Genomic DNA, 23,094 nt, shown 5'->3' on the forward strand with positions numbered 1-23,094 from the left:
GCTCCATTGTGCCCTAACGGGGATCCGGAGACCTTGGCGTTGCTAGCAAAGACTATGGGAGACACCAGCCAAGCCCACGCCCCTCCCCCCCCGTTCGCTCTGGAAAACCCTTCACTCACCTCGGGCCTTGGCACTAATGACAGAGAGATCGATACTACAAAGTCGTTTCGAACTGCTCTCCAAAGTCTAGACGGACAGCAGGGGGATAGCGAGAAGTTTTGGCTGAGGAATGGAGACCACAAGGACAACCCCAAGTCTTTCGAACCGCATTCCATTCGCAACGAGCGAGTATCCGCAAGTGCCACCCAGCAAGCCCACCCGAAAACGCTGCAACAGCTAGGCGAGCAGCTTTCTGGTCGCTGCCCTTACCCTGGAGAACCTCTTTCTCGGGGAAGCGCTTGCACAGCGAGACCCTTAGAGCTTCCCACACTCAAGCACACCCACCAGATGCATGCGGTAGGTCCGATGGTCAGTGCTCAGAGGCAGCCAAGCCTGATAAATAACCAAGAACAGACGCTCCAGATAGAAGATCCCCTTAACAGTCTCAATGGAGGGAAGCAAGGCCGATGCCTGCGACTTCCCAAGTGCATTGAGGGCTCGCATGACTTCAGTCCCCTTCAATTCCCCGAACAACATCTCATGCCGGGCGTGCACTCTGCCCCATGCCCTGAAGGACAAAGATGCCTCCCCTCTTTCGAACCCTTTGACGGACGGCGACTGCCTATAGAGGTCCGTCAAGAGGGTGCGGTGGCTGAAATTACGACAGAGAATCAACAAAACCTCTCCAATACATCAGGACCACCCCTACTCAAGTTTGGTGGTGCCACGCGTAATGGAGTTCCCAACACGCAGTTCCACCGCTTTCACGACCTCATGCCGTTCCCAGGTGTAGTCACATGCAAGCTGGGGCCTGCTGTCGCTGTGCAGGAAGCTTGGAGTCTTGCAGAGCCAGAGGGCTGCGATGGGGGAGGCAAGCAATGGAGAACGGAGCAAGGGGAGGGAACCTCTTCTAATGCAACAGCCACAACGTCCCTCTCAGTGAGTCTTGGCTATGATTCGCTTCCTTCACCGTCGACCTGCAAAAGTCTCGCAACTCCCCAAGGGAAGGAGACTGAAGAAAAACCTAGATCACTTGAGCAAGCATTTCATGCACATGGGGAGTCATCCCTGGGAAATCTTGGTATCGAGGAAAGCCCAAAGGACAGCTCCAGATCCATTTCACCGGCAAGGGAAGCCCAGATAGAGAGCCCAACCCCAGCAGGATTAGGAGCGGGGGTGGATCTGGATCAAAAGATGAAAAGAGACTCCACCGAAGAAGCCACAGCTGGAGGAGAGTTCTTATCAGACAGCAGCAAGAATCAGCAGCAAGAGCAGCAATCCCCTCTTCAGTGCCAGAACGCGTTCCGGCAGCATCTCGATTGCGGGGACCCCAGTGGGGGTTTCTCGATGCCCGGACTCCTGAAGCCTAGCACAGGTTCATATTTCGAGATGGATGTGTCTGAGCTAATGCTGCCCCGTGAGTCATTCGGGAGTGAAGCGTATGAAAGAGCATTCACCCTCTCGCATTCTCATACTCCATGCCCTCGTCAGGCGCCTTTGGACAGGGGAGACAGCTGGTGTACAGGTGGTCGGGAATCCCCGCGTTCCTTTTCTCGCCGTGCTCACCAAATGGGGCTCCCTTCCCTTGTGCGAGGTCTAACATCTTGCGGGCCGCACGAGGCTTGTAGCACGGATGGCAGGCTCTCCTTTTTCCCTCAGTCAGAGCCAGCCCATCAGTCGTGTCCTTCGACGCCCAGATATTTGGGGGGGAGCTCATGCGCCAGTCTTACCCAGCTAGACCATCAGGCACCTTCGCTGCGGGAGGAGCGTGCAGCAGGGCAAACCGCAAAAGTTAGAAAGCCCATCTGCGCAGCTTCCGCAAAAGTAGGCGGGGAGACCGCAATCTCTGCATCTCTACAAGGTAGTGACTCCTCGCATCTCTCCACCCAGACTTTCGCCATGGCACCATCGGCAGGAGAAGCTCTCTCAAGTGTTAATACCACTGCGGCTGCTGTGCTGGAAAGCCAAGTGCAGACCGTCCCAGCCGCTGCGCCTCCGCATTCGGCTGCTACATCGCCTCCACAATTGCATGAGGGCCGACAAGCTGTGCCAACTGGCACCGCAGCACTCAGTGTCACCAACACTCCGTCAGTGCATGCTCCCTCTGCAAGTGCCCTTCCTGCTGCACCTCATCAAAAGCGGGTACGAGATAGTGCACAGCAACACTGTCCGCAGGAGAAGGGACGCGACACCATTCCCCGCCAAAGCCTTCCTGGAGAGGGGGCTTTGACACAGGCGGGGAGAACTGCCCCTAATGCCGCATCACTTGTTGCGTCTTCTCCTCCATGGGCAACCAGTGGCTCCCGGTCGGTCGAACAGAAGAGCAGAGGTCGGAGCCCATGTCTGCCTTTTTATGAAGGCCTCCGCAGAGCCTCCAGTAGTGAACCTAGGGGAGCAACAACCCAAGTGCAGTGCGCAACGATCCGCAATACCTCTGTGACTAGGTGCGGAGAAGCTCCCTCTGAGCCCTTGCAAAATACTCCCCCATATAAGTCGAAGGGTTCACCAGGAGTCAAGTGTAGCAAGACTGTATCTAGAAATCTCGAAAGAGAGGAGGTGGAAGGCGATGCAGAGTCGGAAGAATGCGCATCCAGGCCTTGTGGCGGACCCGAGCAAGGCAATCAGATACAAAGTCTTTCTCAAGCTTGCTCACCAATTCCGATGCTACCATGTGTCATAAACGAAAAGCAAGAAACCTCTGGATTGGCACCCTCAGGACCTGGTGCCTCACAACGGGAGATCCAGAGCAGAAGCTCCAAGGAGAAGAGAACTGAAGGGAACGAGCAGCAAGGACCTCTCCAAGGTTGCAGCAGTGGCGACTATAAGGATTCCACTTGGGGTGGTGGTGAGTGGCCCGACAAGCAGGCCACAGACTCCTACTCATGTGATCCCAGCGTTGAACTACTACTGGCGGTGAGCAAGGCTTGAATATCTTGGGCACCAGCATTGCCAGTCTCCTTGCGATGTGTCTCGTGCCGCTGCTTGTTCTGCGGCTTCTACTGCTAGCGCTCTTGCGCTTTGCTGATGGAGGCACCTGCACGGACAGCAGAATAGTGTTTTTTTACATGGTACATGGAAAGCAGCTGTACACTGTGTTGACCTAATACCTCTTAAAACAGACAGCAGGGCTTCGGTGGCTGCGACGAAGCCCTGGAAAACCTTCTAATTGAGACGCAACTGTGTTTCTTGTTGTGCTATGTTTGATTTACACAGCAAATAGACGACATCACCAAGCAGCTGCCTCCAAAGGTAATTGAAGCCGTTTGGGCCTCACTTGCCAGTGCCCGTGCGATTTCATCCAGTGCTGTAACAACCGCAAAGTCATCTGCCCTCACCCATACCTCAGCAGCACCTTCGCCAGCAAGTACAACACCTGCAACAAGTACAACAAAGCCGCCAACAGCTGCCGGGACAAGCGGGCCCTGTACTCTTTCACTTCCCCGAAGCCCCGAAACGAACCCCTCGTAAGGCCTCGGCGGTCTTCAACTCTAATCATTGGTTTTCTTTTACCTCTGTCACGCGCAGCTATTGTGCCCTTGTTGAATCGATCCGCGCCCCTGTCACTACCCACCATACACCGACAGGGGACCCGGCTATTGTACCACCACCCATGTGCCTTGTCGCCTATATCTGCGGGCACCTGGTACCCTCCGCAGCTTTGTGGCAACGATGTGAAGCAGCAACATCTCTGCCCTCTGGTAGAGAGCCTTCACGGGGGCCTTTTAGGGTTGCCCCCCCGAGCCCTTTTCATTGCAGATCAGTATCGTGCGCTGCATCGAGGTGGGGTTGTTTTATCTTGCCCCCCGCCAGTCTTCATTTTGGGCGTCGGTTCTTATGCAGTAATGCCTGTGTCAGCTGCTCTTATACCGCAGACTGACAGTATGGCCTTCATTGTGTTTTCATACATTTGTGTTTATTATTTGCCGTCTTCGTCTCATCGGAGTCTGTAGAGTCCACCCACCGTTGCTTACGATCCCTGGCCGGGGGAGAGGTCCATCATGACTTTAGACTCTCTTCCTCCTACCGGTTTTGCTTCAGCGTCTCTTCTTGATATTGCTGCTGCACTTTCATCTTGTGCCTTTTTCCGTTTGCATCGAAAGTTCAATTCTCGGTGTTGCCAATCAGGCACTAAACTCTGGACTCTTTTGCTTTAGAAACATTAGTAAAACATTTCGTGCTAGGAGCGTTAACCTCCAAGTTGTGAAGTAGTATCTAGCCCTTAGTGCTGCCTCGCCCTACACATCAACCCTCCTTCCATCTGTCTCCTCTAATCCCCAGATACGTGCCTTTTTGTAGCATGAGTTGCGGGCAACCAGTTCATTGCGCAACTGCTAAGAGACAATATTGAACTGTTTCAGCAGGCACCAGTCGAACCAAACCGGCACCCGTTTTCTTCTGGACATCCCATCCCTCTTCAGAAAGGCTGCCACTTCTCTTCATTTGTGTTCCTAACTCCCTGTGTGCCTCTCGGCCCCTCGTTCTCTACGCCTGCCTTTCGACGTCTATAGTACTCCTCTCCACTACAAAAAAACCAATACGAGTTCTTGTCCAATTGTTTATTTGACTGCGGATCTGTTTCATGCCTACCGATTTCTGTCTTCTTATAGTTGCTAAAACACCAATGTCTCGTACCACCACTGCAGGTGGCGGACCGCCCGCTGATTACATGTTGCACTTCCACGTGCCCCTGCAAAACCGGGTTCGCAGCAGCACCGGCTGTTTACAGTGCGAAATTACGAGTTGTCTCTTCCCGCAGTGCTCCTCACCGCTTTTGACGGGCGGTCTGAAGGTAACGGTAGTAGGCATCAGCCTGGTGCTCGGTCACCAGAAGAATGGGATATCCGTCAAAGTTCTGCACAAGACACTCTTCAGGGCACACGCTGTGCACCTTTGTCGGCTTCGATATGTCTTCTGCATCCCCCACAATCTCCATCCCTCCAAAGTGGGCTGGCCCCGAGGGCGAAGCGGTGCAGGGTTGGCACTTTTCCCTCTCTAGAGCTGCTGATTCTGTTGCTGTTGCTGCTTCCGCTGAGACATTCAGGTCCGTCGCGGCTATGTGCTTAGCTGCCGCTGGAACGTCCTTTACCCCCAGCGCAACGTGTATGAATCCGGGATGCACAGACACCTGAGTAGCCAAAGCGCACGTAGCGACACACTTCCACACGTGATGACGTCACTTGCTGCAGCGGTGAGTACCCCCGTGTAGGACCAGCAGGGGGATCCTCTTCGAAGCGTAAAGCCCTAGTGCCCCCATAGTTGCATTTCCTGCTATTAAGCCCTTTGGGTTCATGCATACCATAACCTTTTACTGTACCTCAGCAGAATAAAGACTTCGGTCCTAAAACGGCTTTTCTTATATTCCCATCATACTGGTAACTACATCACGGGAATTCACTCGGGAGATTAAAACATAGCCAGGCCTACCACATCTTCGTCAAAGGCATATGCAACCTGCAGCTGCGGAACGGTCCTCTCCGCTGCTTCTGTCCTGAACACCTCCGCTGCTGCCGCTGGGGGATCATTTGCTGCAGAGCCCTCCCACTCTGTCGGAACCGACGAGCCTCCCCCAAAGAGACCTTCTTCTCCTGCAGCAGCAACTGCTGCTGCTGCTGTTGCTGCAGCTGCTGCTGCTCCCTCATCAGCATCTGCCTTAGCCTGTATGGTCTGTGCTTCGCAGCCGTATGTCCTGCTTGTTGCAGCAAACCGGGTCCAGGGGTGCAGCCTTTCTAGTAGATGGCTCTTATATCGCAGCAGCTGCAGCAGTTACTACACGCATAGAAAAACTCATATCTCCTAACCCTATGGAGAGGAACAGGAGGAGCTCAAAAGCAGCTCAACGCACACATGGCTGTGACGTGTCCACCCCTGCCTCCGTCACTCCTTCCGTGTGCTACTTTACTGGCTCTCGATGATTCTGTGGTAAAGTGTATTCCCCCTGTTTGCAGCCATTTCTGCATCTCTGAACAATATACAGCCTACTGTAGTCCTGAACTCGGGCAACGCACTTTCATTTGCAGAGCAGTGCCAAAAAAGCGATCCGCTGCCACGTGCGAGGACGTGAAGAGGCGAACCTTCACAAAACACACCCACGATAGCAGCAGTTATAGCAACACTGCAGCAAAATTGCACAGCAGCAACTGTGTAACACAGGCGCAACTGGAGATGTACGTGCCAGATGCGCCGTAGCATAACCGAAAACAGATCGTGACCTCCCCTACCTTCTGTAGCCGCGGAGAGAGAGGTCCCTTATGTTGCAAGGCAGTACCGGCTGCTCGTGCTTCCTCTTGCTGCTGCCGCTGCCTCTGCTGCTCTTCCAGTTCATCTATTACACGCTGTTGTTGCTCGAAGACTGTCAGTTGTTCCTGAAGCTCCTGCTGCTGCTGCTTCAACCGCTCTACAAGCTTCGGTTCCCCTTGACGCTGTTGCTTCTGCTGCGTATGATGTAGGAGCTGGTTTTTAATATTGTCAAGCTGCTGCAACAGTTCTTGCTTCTTCTTCTGTCTAGTTATGTCTGCTTCCTGCTCTGCCATGTACGACTGCCACGTATTTACTGCTGCCTCCTGCTTTCTTGATTTTTCGCTGAGGCCTAGGCTGCTGCAGCTGCTGCTGGTGGTCAGTTGCTGCACTTCAACACCATTTCCGTCCGGGTCTAACAGAAAACAACTCTGACCCCACAGCTCTTGCCGAGCCTGCACAAGAACAACAAGCTGTAAACTCTAAAAGGTAAATCTTGCCCCCTCCCCAGTGGATCTTCAAGAAGGGAAGGAGCTCAGTGGCCTCACATCTTGGTCGGGGATCATAGAGGGGACCTGCTTCCTCTTAGCTGGACAGTGTAGCAGTCTCCCTCCAGCCTGCTGCACCTGCTGCGGCTGCAGGCGCTGCAGTGAAGGCAGCAGGAAGGAGAGTCCAAAGAAGCCGTGATGGCCTCGATCATACCGTCCCCTCCGCCGCTCGAACGCTCTCATGCGCGGCAAACTGGGCAACAAACTGCTGCCGCTGCTGCTACCTGCCTCTTGCCCCCCAGCGATATTTTTCTTGAATGCTGCAACAGTAGAGAGAAGAGCAGCCTCCTCCTTCCTTAGCGCCGCTGCTGCTTCTGCTTCTGCTTCCTTCTGCTGCTGCGCCCAGCTGCTGCTGTAGATAAGCTCCAGCTTGAGGCCCCGTTGCTCTCCCCTAGAAATCAGTCCCCCGTTTTCACCTTCCTCATCCCTATACCCTAAAAGCACGACCTTGTCTACAGGAAGGAGGCTGCCCGCTGGCAACGCCACCTTTCCGCTGAGGGGTCCCCACAGCAGAGGTGCGTCCTCAGGATGGTGCTCTGGAATTTCCCCAAGGGTCACATCCTGAGGCTCCCACTCTGCCAAAACTTGCATGCTCATCAGTTGAGTATAGAAGCGCACCATCTTCTGCAAGTTGAGGCTCAGTAGCCGCACATGCAACAAACATGAGCTGCCGAGGGGTTCTCGGGGCTCTATTGCTTCCGATCCTCCTCCTGCTAGAGCTGATGGTGAGGCTGGTGCTACTCCTGCATTCGTTGGTGCCGCCTTTATTGCGGCAGGCTGGAAGCGTGGCGGAGAGAGGTGCAGGGGGGGCTGGGCACCTGCTGTCACTGCGGGCACTCTTAAGGCAAAGTTGTTGTCGCAGGATTGCAGAGTGGGTCTTACCCCGTGATCGGGAAGGGAGAAGGCTGCAACGCTGCTATCCAGCAACACTAGGCAGACCATGGTCACTGCTGCTACGTGGTGCTTTAGCAGTAGCAGGGGCACCCCTCGTTTCCCAAAGAGCCTCGTCATGGGATTATATTGAAACATGGGGGAGGGCGACGGAAACCCCCTAAGACGTGGGGGTCCCCCTGCAGCATTCATAAGTAAGAAATAGCGAGACGTGTTGAGCTAGAGCCCATCGATCACACGGACGGGGCCCTATATGGACCATCACGAAGCAGAGACACTGAGCTACAGGAGCCTTGGGATATCGTCGACGCGGGTTTGTACTGGATGACAAGAAACGCAAGAATCGCGGTCCGGAGTGCGGGGGAAGGTGCTGCAGTAGAAGGCCCCTTCAAGTTACTTATATACGAAATTGGAGGGGCGATACCCCGATCATAGCGAACACCACTGAACGAAGGCGCAAGCACGCCATTTATCAGACCTGTGGTGTGACACACTTGCACCCTGTTTAGCCTTTGGTTTTCCCAATAAGGCAATGCAACTCTAAGCAAGGCCGCCCCCTGTGCCTGTGTATTGTAGCGCGAAGCGAAAAGGGGACGGATAATAGACGGAAACAAGGAAAGAGAGAAGGGGAAATCCACCGGGGGCCCCACAAAGGGCCTTGGGAAGCCAATTTGACCATTGTATCTTCCGACTCGCTTGAGTGATTTCTTTGATGTATCATATTTTATCTCTATTTCAAAGGCGTATGCTGGTAAGGTTGTCCTCTTTGTCTCCTTTGGGCTCGGCGTTCCACAACACCGCAGCCGACGCGACGTCATCCCGTTTGCATTTTCCCGTATGTCTTTTCTTTTGAGTCTCGTTCTTTGTCTGCAACCTCCCCTGAATTTCTTCGAGTCTGCTGCTTACATCCTATTTTTTGTATCTTCCCCACGCGTGAGCAGTCAAGCGAAGGTACCCCTGATCTCCCCGCTCATGCCATTACTACGAGTGCTCTGAGGGCCCTAGAGGACCCCAGTAACTGGGTGTACATGTATCCCAGTGGCCTTTAAGCACTGGCCAAGCAAGCGTCATGCAGGGCGCACCACTCCTCCTGTTTCGGCTCGTTTTTGCCTGCGCATTCCTGCAAACCACGAAATCAGTGGGTTTCCAGCTGGCTTGGGGAGCTGCAGACACCCCATGGGGACCTCGTTCATGTTTCAGGTTCTCTTTTTCACTTGAGCAGTACCACCACTGGCTTGTCAACAAACCAAAGACATCCCCTTCGTCGGTACGCCTAGCCCCTCTAGGGGCCCGAGGGGCTCCGCTGGATGCGGAGGAGTATCTGCGGCTACGTAATACAGTGCCAAATCTGTCGGAATTTCAGGGGGGACAGCAGCTGTTGCAGCAACATGAAGATGAACTGCTGCTCCACAAAGGCCCACTCGACGCAGCAGCAAATTACCAAAGGGTTTGTCATTGTCTCACTATCCCACAGCGAAATCAGTCTTAAAAACCCCCCCACCCAGACGTTAAGCAACATCGGAGTTTAAGCATAGATTAGACTGCCCCTTTCTATAGATGCAGACTCAGAGGGTGTTTGTGAATCACCTCCAGCTATTGTACTGTCCATTGGCATCTGCAGTTGCCCTTTGCAGATTCGAGCACTGCGACAGAGAGCTGCACGACAACCGCGAAAAAAAGAAATAAAGCTGAGTGCTCGGTACGCCTTGAACTTACAGACACTGCAGGCACCACATGGAGGCATACATCCTTCTGGTTGCTCGTTTAGGTTTTATGCATACCTTACCCACTTTGTCTCTCCTCTGCGCATACTGGGAGTGAGCAAATGGAGCTGCCAGCTAAGTTCGCGAGTGAAGGTGTTGCTGCTTTATTTCTTGTGTAATCCATTCTCCTTTTCGTCCCACGGTGTCGCCTTCATAGGATAGCTCATGGGGATTTGCAGCAGAAAGCACGTCAGGCGCGGCTCTTCCTCGAGGGGAAGCACCAGGTGCGCTCTGCAGCAGCAACAGCAAGAGCTGCAAGCTTTAAGGCCTCCCCCGATATTTGGCCTTTGAGTTATAGTGAAGCATGCACAAGAGTTCGAAGTCCCATTCCTTTCTGACTCCTGCATGAAGACATGAACGCTCAGCTCATACCACCCTTCACGACGAGACCGAGACACGCTCAAAATAAAGGCGTAACTTCATGAGTTCAAGCAAAATTGCTGCTTACATGTGGAAGCACAAGTGCACCTGCCCAATTTAAGTGGTTGAACACTTTATTTTCATTCTCTACTTCGAATCAGGTGGGGTGATTGTTTGATTTAGGTCAAATTTACACTGCAGTTGCGTGGACGAGAAAGATTGAACCCAGAAAACCACCTTCCACTGTTGCAACAACTACAGCAGCTGCTTTGCGACGTAGGACAACCGGCGGTAGTGCCCCAGGCTAAAGGTCCGTGCTCCGTCCTCACACTCTTCCTACAACCACGGAAGAGACAAGGAAAAGACAGGGATCGGAAACAGCAACAACAACAGCATGGAGAGGTCTAAACTCTGAGCGCATACGACGCGAGGCAGTCAGCACCAGAAGCACCGGGCTCAGTATTGAATTGCCTATGCCAGAGCCCTTTCCCGCACTTGTAGTAGCTAGCCTAAGTCTGATGCAGCTGATCAGCAACCCAGCTACCCAGGAAGATGACCTGCCGCATCCAAGTGCTGAGAGACGAAAACCACCTTATTGCTGTGCTATGCAGTTTAGAAGCTAACGCTTTTACGAAATTACTCCCCACTACACTAAGAGTACCGCCAGCGTGCAGCAGCCCGTGAAAGGGCATTGGTAACACAGGCACCAAAGCGTCCGTATAAAGCCAAGCTATGCCCTAGCTGAGAAGGCATCGTAGCTACGATTTGTTTTTACCAGGTTATGTGTCAAACAAGCTAGCCAGAGAGCACATAATTCACCACGGCGTCTATTGGTTTGCGATCCACCAGCACTTTAAGTAGCTAAATGGCAGCAAATCCCCCCTTCTAAAGAGGCTGGGCCATTTTACTGCAAAAAAAGCAATGGGGCACGTCAAGCAGGTTAGGGGGCCTGTCACGGGCACGAAGAGCTGCCCTCCTTCTTCCGACTGCGGTTATTTCTCAGTTGACTCTGCTGATTATGCTGTCGTTTTTGTTGTTCTTGTTGCGGCTGATGCTGATTTCTTTGTTGCCACAATTCCTGCCACACTAGCTGTTGAAATTCGTCGGTATGAAGAGCAGCAGCAATCGCAGACTTTAGGTCAGCACGCGTAACTACGAGGACATCGTCTTCTGGTGCTGCTGTCATCGAGGCTGTAGTTGCTGGTGCTGAAACTGCAACTGGGGTGGCTGTTGGTGGCGACTTTGTTCCTTTTCCGCCTGCTGCTGGCGTGGCTCCCGGAACTTCACGCTGCGGTACAAAAGACGCACAGAAGCAGGGTCAGCGAAGGATTATGCAGCAGCACAGCACACCTTAGAGCAGAGAACAGGTGCCCCCTCCTGGCTAGCCAGGCCAGCCAACACAGCACGGCGAGATATCGGGGGCGACGCACTTTGAGCATCTGCAAAAGAGACACCTGAGATGTCTGCTTTGGATAGGTGTGCACAACGCTGGGAGCAGCTGGCACCAAGGGCACTCTCGCTGCAGGGTCGTTTGCAGGCACTGCAGCGTGGGTGCCAGTCGCTGGCTCTGCCTCAACCTGCACAGGGAAAATGCCAGGATCGGCAGCACCAGAAGAAGGAATAAAAATTGGATCCTGTATCCTTCTTCCCTTCTGTTTTGGCTCCTGCTGCTGTTGCTTTTGCTGCTGCAGCTGCTTTGCCTGCCCCTGTGGACTCCGCTGGTCTCCCAACGGTCGCTCCAGCTGTACGTGCTGGTGTTCTTGCTGCACTGGCTCGTGCTGTTGTTGTTGCAGTAGCATAGCAATGATGGCCTCGCTAGACTTCACGGGAGTCGATTGAACGCTTCTTCCTCTCGAAGGTACTACTGCGCTGGCTTCTACAGCTACAGGTGCGTTCTGCGTTGCTGGAGTTGCGCCGGATGTCGCTTCTGGTGCAGAATCTGCGGCTGTAGAAGATGACTTAGCAGGAATGCCCCCAGCGGCTGCCTCGGAAGACTTTGAGGCACTGCCAGTCAAAAAAGACAAGAGGGCCTGTGGTAACAGCAGCAACAACAGATCCACTCGTGAAGCTCAGTTCAAAGCCTCCAGGAAAAAAGCAGCTTCCATGCCAGACCCAGTGGTACCCAAGACAGCAGCAGCAGTAGTAGCACTTGAGGCACGAGCAAGAGCCACCAGAAGTAAGAGCTTACCCTTTCTGCCTTTCTCCCCTTGCGTTCTGTTTCCTCAAAAGCAACCCTGCTTGCCAGCTTCTGCTGCGCCATTCGCTCATGCTCTTTCATCATTTGGAGCTGCTGCTGCTGCTGTGGCATCCCCGGGAATAAAGCCAGACCTTGGGTAGCCAAATGCCCTTTAGTTTTATTGCCGGTCTGCGTTTCTGCGCCCTCGGACTGCAGTACCTCATGCAACGCTGCTTCCAAGCGCAGGCGCTCTTCGTCGCTATGCATCCACAGTCCATACACTGCATACTGGTCCTGTAATTGCAGCATCCCACGAGAGCGCATACAAATACCGTCAAAAGAGAAGAAATCGCAACCAAGCCAAAAGAAGGGTACCAGAGGAACGAAGTGGCCCTTCGAATACATAGCTGTAGTACACAGAGGAGAGGAAGTGGCAACAATATTGCGGCACGAGTAGCAGCTGCTGAAGCCTCTGAGCCAAGACATCTGGAGGTTATATATAAAGAGCAGTTGCCGCTTCAACGAAGTGGCACCATGCGGTCTCACTCAGGTCTATTCACATTACACGTGTGCTCCGAACTAAATATCCGAGCGCGGCTTCAGCAGCATCAATGACAGCCAGGTACCTCTCTTCCCTCAGGTATCTTGTAGAAAACATGGCTGGGTCCGCTCTCCACAATGAAGTTGGGCCCTGGAAAGATGTCCTGAAAAAATATCTCTTCCCTACATTGGTTGATGATAAACATGCGATACTTTGCTGCTCCTCCTGCGACCCCTGCTGCTGCTGTTCCAAGTGTATCAAGTAAAGAGCTTTTGGGGTGGCCGGCCTTGTCTCCTCCAAACCGAAGATACATCTCCCCAGAAATGGGCTGCTCATGATTAGGGAGGACTAGACAGCCCCAAGAAGGGGCCCCTGGGCGGGGTGGAGGCTGAGGAGCTCCCACGGGAACGCGGCGTTGCGTCAGGTGGAGGCCCCCCACGACATCCATTTTGTTCCAAACTTTGCGGGAGACATCCAAGCGGTAGAGTGCCACAAACGAAACCTGACACAGAATATGACTAACGCTTGTGTCATAGCTGTGCAGACACCTGAACACAAAGGCATAAATACGTCGATAAACAATTCCTAGGTGTGTTGGAACAAAAACCACGAACACGAATAGGGTAGATGAGTAAAGATCTCAGGTCTCCGCAGTGGGTTTTGAACGCATACTTAAGAGATAGAACGGTGCGAGAAAGCTGAACGAGCGCCGACGGGGGGCCTTTCTCCTTTTCTTCCTCTGCTGCCCTCGCCGAAGCGCTCGGTACTGTCACATGTTGAGCTGTTGTTGCGCCATTGACGGAAACAGCAACAACAGCCGGGTCGTGTGGTAGCTGCGGTAACATCGGAGCGGCAGCGGGGGGCCCCTGGCGGGAAAAAGGAGCCCCTAGAAAAGTTGTTGAGACTGGGCCTCTTGTGACGTGATGGATCCTTTTTACAGCAGTGCTAGTGGCCCCAGAAAGCAGATGATCGAGATATTCCTTCTCTGATCAAACGCTCCTCAGTAAATCTCGAGGGCACAATCTGAAGCGGTGCGATAAAACGGGGGTCAACTGGGTCAAAGCGGATGCAACTGCTAGCGGCATGGAACAAGGGGGGTAGGGTGACTGTAAATTAAAGGCCTACTAGGCCCTGCACTAACTGCCTTGGGCTCCCTTTAAAGCCAGTAGATATGTTTCTGGAGGCAACCACAATATTCAACTGCAACTGCACCGCAGCTGCACGCGGAGAGAGGGCACCACGGTCCAATGCAGCAGCCTGGCTCTTCAAGTGTTGCTGTTGCATAGACGGCTAGGGAATCTGAAGGCTTAGAGACAGAAGAGTAAAGAGAACTGAACATCCAGGGGGGGCGGAGGTGGCAGCAGCAGAGCAGAGGACAGCAAACGGCGCATGCAAGACCGCTTGGGGCCGCCGCCGACAGCTCATCGCTTGGTTGCAGAGAAGCACGTTAGAATAACAAGCAATATAGCACAGTATCTGGGCTACGAATGCTATTATACTTCAAATTACTAACTAAAGCACCGTCCTGCCCGCACATCAATCGCGTGTTGCTGGTGATCTTTTCTCGGGCCTCGATGTCCAAGTATCGTTCAGTCATGCCCAAGGATTGCCACTTAGTCTTCTAGAGTTTGATATTTGTGCAGCGGAGGGCTTAACACTATATTTTTGTTTTCGTCGAGGATTTCTTAGGGGATATTTCTGTTTTCTTTCTAGCAGGCAAAAAGACTGCGGGATTAAGTTGTTATCTGACTAGTATACACCTGCAGCAACCTAACTACAGCTTAACACTTGGGGTTTGGTGTTACTTGAAGGCAAACTTTACTGGGGAGGCCTACCTCTTTACAGCAAATCTGTGGTGTACCCTGAATAAACTGTGTGCACCCAGCTCTTTTGCCTACGCTCACGACGGGGTCATATATGCATGTATTGCTTCATCCACGGTCGCCGCAGGGGACTACATAACTCAAGAAATATTACCCACTTAATAAGCAGTGAGTGATTTGCCAAAAACTCTCTCCTCTTTATCTGCCTTCGTCCCCGCAATACGGGTAGCAGGGCGGGCTAGTTTAGCGGGCTAACTTACATGGGTAAATCTTTTAAACCACACTGTTTTAATTCGACTGAAAATTCGTAAAGTTTGAACTGTGCATACAATATTGCATCTTGTTGTATCGAGCTAACGCTTCTCACCAATAAAAAAGATACATGCTAAATGCGTCTGCTATACATGCTATCTGAAGCCTTCGTTAAATACTGGGAGTGCTCAGAGGGTACAGCAAGTTTACCCTAAGAGTCTGTCTCCCCTCACTTTGTGGTTTTGAGGGCTATGGGCAGGGGAAGGAGCGAACTTTTCTGTAAATACATTCGAGGGCTTTCTCGTTTATGTGTAGGTATTAAAGCATCCTTGCATTGACCTTACACGGGGCGCTACAGATAGAGCGAGCATGCTGTGCCTTCAAAGAACTCCTAACATTCATATCTAGCTGCATATATACTTTAGCTTGGCCGCTAACAACATTGTGTCTTCTTAGATCGAGCAACTGCTGTCCCCCAACAAGCAAGATACACGAACAGCCATACCGAATGGCCAAATCTTTACTAATCCCTAGTTAAGTATAGCTAATATGATGGAAAATATCCAGCTGAAGCTTATACTGCTATATCTACCTTTTTCATTCAAAACACACGCGCTCGTGTTCCCTATCGGTACGTCGTGATCAACGTCTCACACCACGGTGAAGATTTCCTCCCCATTGGCAGTTTCCCGTTAGGCTAAACTGCGGCGCAAAGATGCACGTGAGAGGGGCAATGCCACCAAAACCGGGCAAAGGAGACCGAAGAGGAGAAAACTAAACATACTAGCCAACAACGAACGAAGGTAAAAATCGGTAGCGAACTACCCTTGCACCTCCACACGATTGCTTCGCTGTTGGAGGAGCATTCTAAGCATTAGCATTTACGGTCGAATAGTCCTATCGGCGCCATTAGCCGCTGAAGTTTTGTGCAAACGCAAATTCGTCTGGAACGCACGCTAGGAAGGACTTTACGTAGCTGAAATAATTATATGGAAGGATGTTTCCAATTATTGCAATAATTGTGTGGAATTCTTCCCTAGATAAGCTTGATAGGACACTTGAACTCAATCACGTAGATGGCTGGAGATGGAAGTTGTATTGGACGCCTTCCAAGCTAGCTGCTTGTGGATGGAGCAACACTGACGCTCACGAGGCCAATTAAAGAGCCATTACTCCAGAATCCCCAAATTAGCTTCCAAGGAATGATTTTACATATACTTGGCTGTGATTTTGAAGCATTGAACCATTGCTAGTAACGTAGACTCTTGTTAGGGTTATTGGCGTCCGACATGTAGCAGTGCACCAGCTGGCTCAGTGAGCGTGAAAGAGTGGAAAAAAATAGGTTAGTTCCAAGGGTTAGTGCATACACCGATCGGATCCACTTCCATAAAACCATTAAAGGGTTTTTGTTACTGAGCTGGACTTTCATGGGTTTTGGGGGAACTTGAGTGCTTATCCGGTCTGCAAATTTCCACATGCGCACACTTAGTTCGCACTGGGAGCCATTCCTGTCCCATTGTATTGGGGAGACTACCGACAGAACCGTAACATTGCTATACGTCGGTTTCAAAGTGGACTGTCATTGAGGGTTCATTTTCGTGCAGGGCCGCAGTAGGATAGCAAAGGACCCAACGGACGCCGAACTTCAATACCTGTTACGGGTGCAATCGAGCCTCGTAGGGTCCTTCGGTGATACCGAAGCCGCTTATCCATGCTCATTAATATAAAGCAGGCAACGTTCTTATAAAACCACAAACACAGCGATTTAATGCTAGGCTCTGAGTGAAGCGCTTAAATGTTTGAGCTTTCTTTGGGACACGCTAGTAGTACTGTGCATCGGAACAACGGTTGTGAATGATGCCCACAGCTGCGCCTTTTTTGACCCACTAGAATTGGGTTACCCATTTTATTCCACTAGCAGCTCCCAGCTGATGTGTCTTCGGCGCTCTACAATCCTAGAGTTCAGCATCTCTACGCTTCTTTTGGAATCCTTGGCCACCACACCAGTCACTTATTTATGTGGCAAGTCTGCGAACAATTCAAGGTGTGTCGGAACCTTTTATAGATAAATTTAGACATTTTTACAAAGTAGGTAGATCGACAGTGCGTAAGAGTGCGATGGTTCGGGAGAAACTGGCAAATGCTTATTGCCGGGCCTGGCTGCCAACGCTTTCGCCTGTTCGCCTTCTGGCTCAGCTCATCAAAGCCTCCCGATCCACCAGAACCAAATCTACAGGCATAAGGCACACACACGCGTGCCAGTTAGTACAGTTGGGTGCATGTATCTGTGGGTTTCGAACATACATTTGCATGTGCTGGCAAGCTGTTCTCTGAATTTCTTTATTGTGAAGGCTGGCTGCTGATCCCGGACTACCAGTTCTAGGCCTGGTTCAAAGGGATGCACCGGTGTGTTGACCACGGATTCGGAAGAGCGATGGGCGAGATGAGTGTAGTGTAGCATTGTACATCCCCTAAGCACAAGGGAAAAGTGAAGCTAATCGATCGAATTTTGCAAGCGCAGAGACGCCAATGTTGCACAAGAGTGCGGTTGGTGCGCTTTGTGTGCCCTTCTGTCTCAATTGAGCACGCAATGATCATATTATGGTCGGAGTGTTAGTGAGTCATAAAGGCGCCAAAACGCGCTTAAATGTGATCCTTATCCGCAGTGATACTCCTGGGGAGTCCCTGAGATTCCGGAGGTTAATGAAGAATAATAGCGACTTACTGAAGCATGAACTCGGGCAGTCTAAAGATTTATTTGACAGTCAGGTCGGTCCAAGTCCTTTCAGGATTCAGAAGGCCTTGAAAAAGGCATTGTGTTTGCAAATTTTTCGGATTCAGCTGCTGACAATCTGGGTATACTGATCCGAATTCGTCCGTCGTGGGGCGTATCTTAGGCCACCAGAAGGACGTTGCCGGCATTTTACTGCCCTGTGAATCCTACCTAGTCCTAAAGAGCCATATTCATGTGAGTTGTGCAAAATGCAACTGCGGGATTAATTCAGGATGTACAAAAGAGGTTTTTGTCCTCCTTCGCGCCACATCAACTCACAGCGAACGTGGCGGTGCTTCACTTTTGTGCCAACCTGGACTTTGGCCAGAGTAGCGCATGCCTTTGTGTCAAAAGTAAGATGCATATCACAAAAAGAGTGGTTGCGCTGCACGAAGTGAAATGGTGGGCCGTCACGAGAGTGGGTCAGCGACCATGAAAGTGGTCAACTAAATGCACTTTACTGCAAAGATGTGCTGTGGGCAACGCACTAGCCAAAGAAGAAGTGTAGGATTATCAAAGTTCCCAAAATATTCTCGTAAGATTCTGTATGACTGATGGATGAGGTAGAAAGCAAAACGGCGCCCATCTATAGTGTCGGAATTTTTAATGCGCCACCACAACCCATTCAGTTCCTTTTCCAGCACTGGAGACTGCTGCTCGGCTTTAGTGAAGCGATGAGAATATGAAGCAGTAAACTGATGTTGCGGAAATTTCGTAGGCTCTTGGGAGAGAACAACACACACTGCTATACCCCTAGCACTAATTTGTAGGAAAGTATCAACCTTAAAGTCGAGCAGCGCTAGCACCCGAGGGGTTGTGAGGTCGAGTAAAAGGTGTCCTTGCTACTGCAGTGGCCGCCTCTGTTCAGATCTCAGGCTGCTTTCTCCAAAGTACATCACCTTTGAACCAGCGATTCTAGCCAGCCTGAAAGTTAAAAAGCGGTATCACGAGGCAGGCTCTCAGAACTCTACAACGTCCTTGCAGGTGCGCAAAGGCAGAGGCCGAACTTGACTGGATCATGTTTTGCCGGATCTGGCTTAATTCCTGCATCCGAAACAAAGAGTCCCAAAAGCACAGCTGAAAAAATATTTGCGTGCCTTATCGTTCCAGCGCCTGTCCTGACACAGCTGAAGCACACGCCTTAGGTACTGCAGGTGCTCTTGAACTTTCAACTAAAGGCTCAGAGTTCGTCCATTAGAACAACCATCTACCCATTTCGTGCCAGCTTCTTTAGTCTTGATTAACTTGGCGTTCCAGTTCAGCTGGGATATCAATCAAGCCCAATGGCATACAAGTATACTCGAGTGTGCGACTTTCAAAGACGCAGAAGTGGTGCTCAGTTGTTCCTGGAACCTCGAGTAGCCTATTGTTTGTGAAGGCTGCTGCAGTCGGCGGTCTGACGGCAATGTCGTTTGCCATCCTGGGACCACATGACGCGGCACTTTAGTAGACTTCAAGTAATCCACTAATAAAAGAGCCCTTCATGTACCTTGTGGCTTTAGCGAAGCAAAGTATCATTTTTCTGGATATGTTTCTGGATATATCGATCTATTCATGGATTGCCTTGGGGTAGGTTCCCCAGTTCTTTCAAAACTTGCTTTTAGGCTAATACCGGCGCTGCATCGGTGTACCATAGTTTGCGAAGGCTGAATCTGTAGAAATCTCTGCAGGTAGGCAAAGTTCTTTGCATTATTAGAACCACCATCAAATTGCTTCTGTGTTCTGCAAGCCTACCGCAAGAAGAGCTCGCTTATATGTATGTGCGCGGTGCAACACCGGATGCATATTCAAAAGGCTAATGAATTTTTCGAGTAGTTGCCCATCCTTTTGGACGCCATACTTACCTAGTCGGCATACCCTTCTTGGCGCATCCATAAACAGTTCTACGGTGAACAAACCATACCAGTCCTACCGGCTGTGGAGCTATCGCATTCACTTACGTTTGCAGGCTGGCCTCTGTGGCGGCAACAGGAGCTGTGCCAACGTCTCCCTTCATCGCTTGAGAGTTTTCTCGCCCTTGTCGCAAAAGAAATTGAGACTATTAAGATTATAGAGGAATTGTTCAAAGCCATAATGCCAAACATCTCATTGCACTCGCAACCTCACAACCAATGGATGAGCTGGGAAACACTCGCATTGGACCATGTAGTATGGCCAAACGCAATGTCTCACCTACGAATGCCGTAGGGAGACACTTCAGTTCAGACTCAGTCCAAACATGATGAAGCGAATTCGAGTAGGCTTTGGAATAGCCTTCCTGTCATTCCCTTCGCTAGCCTCTTGGGGTGCCGAGATGAGGGAGGAGAAACAGAGATTTTGAGGGTTTCTGCTAGTGCACACGTACACATCATAGATTGCTATTGTATTGAGCTAGGGGTACATTCCAGCAAATAGGTTATACGAGCAGACAAACTAAGTATTTCACTTAAGTACAATCAGCGGAGTAGAGTCTAATGGATCGTACCTCAGCCCGCTAAAACGCATGTTGGTCCTTGATATCAAGCTGTCTGCGCAGCCTGTACAAATATCAAGACTCGACTTTGGGCAAAGAAGATTCTGCCTCTGTGGTACACTTACTAGGTGGGTATCTGACCTGTGGCATAGCAAAGGGGGTTCTCAAGAGCCGTGATTTATTCATAGATTTTTGTAATGAACCCGGAGTTCCCCTACGGTTGCCAGCTCACAGTTGACACTTGCCCTTCGATCATACGGACTTCGTTTGTGGGTCCAATTGATAACTCCGCTTTCAGACTTTAGAGGCAGTCCCGCACTTATCAGCCTATGGCTTGTGGGAGCAGTAGCCGTAACCACATGCTGCATCACACTGTGGCTGCATTTTCCACATACATATCTACAAGTATAACGTCCTCGGCACCACGATGCCGTTTCTGTCTCATGATTTCAAGAGAATTAAGCCAGGTGCAACGAATCAGCTGAAGTGAAAACTAGAGGCCTGCTGACGGGGACTGGCTACAGATCCCGCCGCGTCACAGTCCATCAGTCCCCTACAGGGCCTGTTGTAAGCGACTTCAGAAACGTCCAGCTAGTTAAACTATAGATATGCTTAGCGGCAGAGGTGGTGTGTTAGGTTAACTTGCGAGCATCAAGCGTCCGCTGGTCAGGGCATTGACTACAGAACAAGGGTATCGGATTGGAGCTGGGTCCACGTATAGTGCCGAGGGCTCTGCGTTGCAAATCTGAAGGGTCACTTATTGAATTTTGCCTACAGAGACACTAGAAGAAGAAAGGTCCTTTAATGGAAACTGCCAGGACAGGACATCTCCAGCACCAAACCGTAATCGCCAAGCCCTCTGGAAATTGATTCGCCACAAAAAGCTGTTCCCCTATTACTCCTAAGCAAAATCCTAGAGATATACATCCCTATGCTTAGGCCGTCATACTACATCAAGGGCGTGGACCTATAACCATGAATGATTTACTTAACTTCACTATTTCTTTCCGTGGTGTTGGCGACGGGTGCAATCCTGGGATAATCCAGTAGCCAATGCTAGAGCCCCATAATTGGACGTTAGTAATAGTCTATTAGGATTTATGGCATAGGATCTGCCAACTGCTTAATTCGTAGTACTTTGGGCTTTTTGGAATTGGACCGCAGCACACTGGGTCCGAATGAAGCCTCCATACACAAGCAGAAGGCGTGGGGTATAGCACTGGGCAACTGAAATCCCCGTAACAGTTGCGTTTTTGCTCTATAATTTACGTCGAATGTGGTAATTTACGGTTTGCTGCTTGGAGTTTTGGCATGGAGATCCTGTCACTGTGGATGCCGAAGGTACCTACCACCCCTTGGGGGGGGCCCTCATATCTTTTCGGCTTTTCTGCTGTTCAGTCCCCTCCTTCCTTACAGTATTTCTTCTCTGTACCTCAGGTGAAGTCACAGTTTAAATTATATGGAGCTAGGCTGCGGGTGTGTGCTCTAGGCCGATGAGCCCTGCAATGAGTCCCCTGCTGTGCCTCGTCTTCTTGCTGCAATGCTGGGAAGTACATAGCTTCTTGCGGCTCTGGCAGCAAGGAACGCCCAGGGGGCATCTAGGCGCCGTCGAAGAAGACAATGGTTCTCAAGGTACCAGTATTTGCTGCTGCGCTGAGCAATGTGTTGTTTTTAGCATGTGCGCTGTTGACGTTCCTGGTGCTGTTGTTGTTTCTCCAAGTATCTGGTGTTTTGTCTGCCTACGAAGCCATTAGTGAGTACTCGGTTGATGCGTTTTGCGGCGTGGTACTTCTGATACTGCTGCAGATGTAGCTCCATTGCTGCCAATCGACGATCTCCTTGCAATTAGCGACAGCACAGACAATACTGAGGCAGCGGTGTTATTGTTCGCCTCGTGGGACTCCAGCAGCATGTAAAGCCTAGACCCTACGGCATGGGCACTGCCCAGGCCAGAAAAGCGCTTCTACACAGCTCAACGATGTTATGTGGTTTGGAGATTTGCAGAAAGGAGCTCGCCCCAAGTTTCCTTCATCAAATCTAATAGTCTCTCTTGTTGACGTTCTCGCAAAAGGCTGCCATTGCCATACTGGTTTATAGGATGTGTGTTTTGGTGTCTTCGGCCACAGGATGCTGCTGCAGACCTGGCGCCAAGCGGCAGACTCTTTTCAGCAGAGCTTGCGCGGGGGTCTTTCCCTGTTTTCTTTGTCATCCCCCTCCTTCTTTAAAAAAAAGTGCAAGGCGAGGGAACAGCCACTCAAAACAGCAGCTTTTGACTGCGCGCAGCAGCCACAGCATGATGGTCACGATGCTAGGGCGCTGTGCCGCAGCATCGGAGTTTCCTCGCTTCCCGCACTTCTGTATTTCACTCCTAAACCGGTGCGCTTTACGGAAGCGCAGCAGCACATGCAGCAGAACCAATTAGGATTATTTGATGATGAAGCAGATGCCACTTTAAATCCCCGTGCAACGCGGTAAGAAGTTTGCACAACTAGCATCTGTCGCCTTTCTTGCTTCTACTGTTCCTAGGGCTGTGGCTCAGATGCTGCATAACTTGGTGGCGTTTCTGCATGTATTTCTGGCACTAGCCTCATCCGGATAACATTTATGGCGCAGTTGTAGCTTAGATGTACACACATGCGCATGGCCGGGTGAGTGCGGCTATGAACAGTAGCTAGAGCAACTCACGACAACCTGACCGGTACACCACAAATTCCTAGTAGTTGTTTTTATGCAGATACAAAGGGGATATGCTAATGAAGGAGGCGATTGTCGACTGGTTGAAACTTCTGCGTTGCATATCACGCTTTCAGCAGCTGATTAGCAGTCGTAGCAGCCGGACTAGCGGGCAACAACTGCAGCAGCAATTAGAGCAGCAGGAGCAATTAATCCAGGAACAACAGCAACTGCTGCAGAAGCAACAGCTTGAATTGGACAACCTGCGAAAACAATTGCAGAAGCCTTTGTAATTTTCTCCAGTTGCTGCTGCAGCCCTTGCTGGAGCTACCTTAGTGTGGCACTTTCCGAAGCAGCAAGGGAAGCATGTGCAGTTCAACTAAGTGTCACTGAAGAATTTTCATTAGTGTAGCTATTGCAGCAAAAGCAGCCATAGTATCAGCAGTGCTTAGGCAGCAGCAGAATATGCAGCTGCAATTACTGCAAAAGCAGCGTATCCTCAAGCATTG

The 23,094-nt window shown here is 51.1% G+C and overlaps 4 protein-coding genes across 4 annotated transcripts; 2 read left to right on the forward strand and 2 right to left on the reverse strand.

Moving 5' to 3' along the window:
* Window positions 1-4,066: 4,066 nt before the first annotated feature.
* On the reverse strand, window positions 4,067-7,823 carry LOC113147026. Its single transcript, XM_026336122.1, has 7 exons — window positions 6,882-7,823; window positions 6,318-6,788; window positions 6,105-6,170; window positions 5,524-5,853; window positions 4,866-5,224; window positions 4,530-4,757; window positions 4,067-4,241 (listed from the first exon to the last, which is right to left on the reverse strand). Exons 1-7 carry the CDS (start codon window positions 7,821-7,823, stop codon window positions 4,067-4,069), a joined length of 2,571 nt encoding a protein of 856 aa, XP_026191907.1.
* A 1,018-nt stretch (window positions 7,824-8,841) lies between these two features.
* LOC113147027 (translation initiation factor IF-3-like) lies at window positions 8,842-10,303 on the forward strand. Its single transcript, XM_026336123.1, has 4 exons — window positions 8,842-9,219; window positions 9,407-9,471; window positions 9,693-9,759; window positions 10,079-10,303. The coding sequence occupies exons 1-4, from the start codon at window positions 8,842-8,844 to the stop codon at window positions 10,301-10,303; spliced, it is 735 nt and encodes a 244-aa protein (XP_026191908.1).
* A 544-nt stretch (window positions 10,304-10,847) lies between these two features.
* On the reverse strand, window positions 10,848-13,457 carry LOC34620613 (ras-interacting protein RIP3). Its single transcript, XM_026336124.1, has 5 exons — window positions 13,285-13,457; window positions 12,698-13,160; window positions 12,084-12,365; window positions 11,326-11,889; window positions 10,848-11,183 (listed from the first exon to the last, which is right to left on the reverse strand). The coding sequence occupies exons 1-5, from the start codon at window positions 13,455-13,457 to the stop codon at window positions 10,848-10,850; spliced, it is 1,818 nt and encodes a 605-aa protein (XP_026191909.1).
* A 7,948-nt stretch (window positions 13,458-21,405) lies between these two features.
* LOC34620614 lies at window positions 21,406-22,878 on the forward strand. Its single transcript, XM_026336125.1, has 4 exons — window positions 21,406-21,631; window positions 21,719-21,824; window positions 22,039-22,383; window positions 22,647-22,878. Exons 1-4 carry the CDS (start codon window positions 21,406-21,408, stop codon window positions 22,876-22,878), a joined length of 909 nt encoding a protein of 302 aa, XP_026191910.1.
* Window positions 22,879-23,094: the final 216 nt, after the last annotated feature.

This window comes from Cyclospora cayetanensis, unplaced genomic scaffold, assembly GCF_002999335.1.
Source record: "Cyclospora cayetanensis isolate NF1_C8 unplaced genomic scaffold, CcayRef3 CcayRef3_contig_93, whole genome shotgun sequence".
In the NCBI taxonomy this organism is placed as follows: domain Eukaryota; phylum Apicomplexa; class Conoidasida; order Eucoccidiorida; family Eimeriidae; genus Cyclospora; species Cyclospora cayetanensis.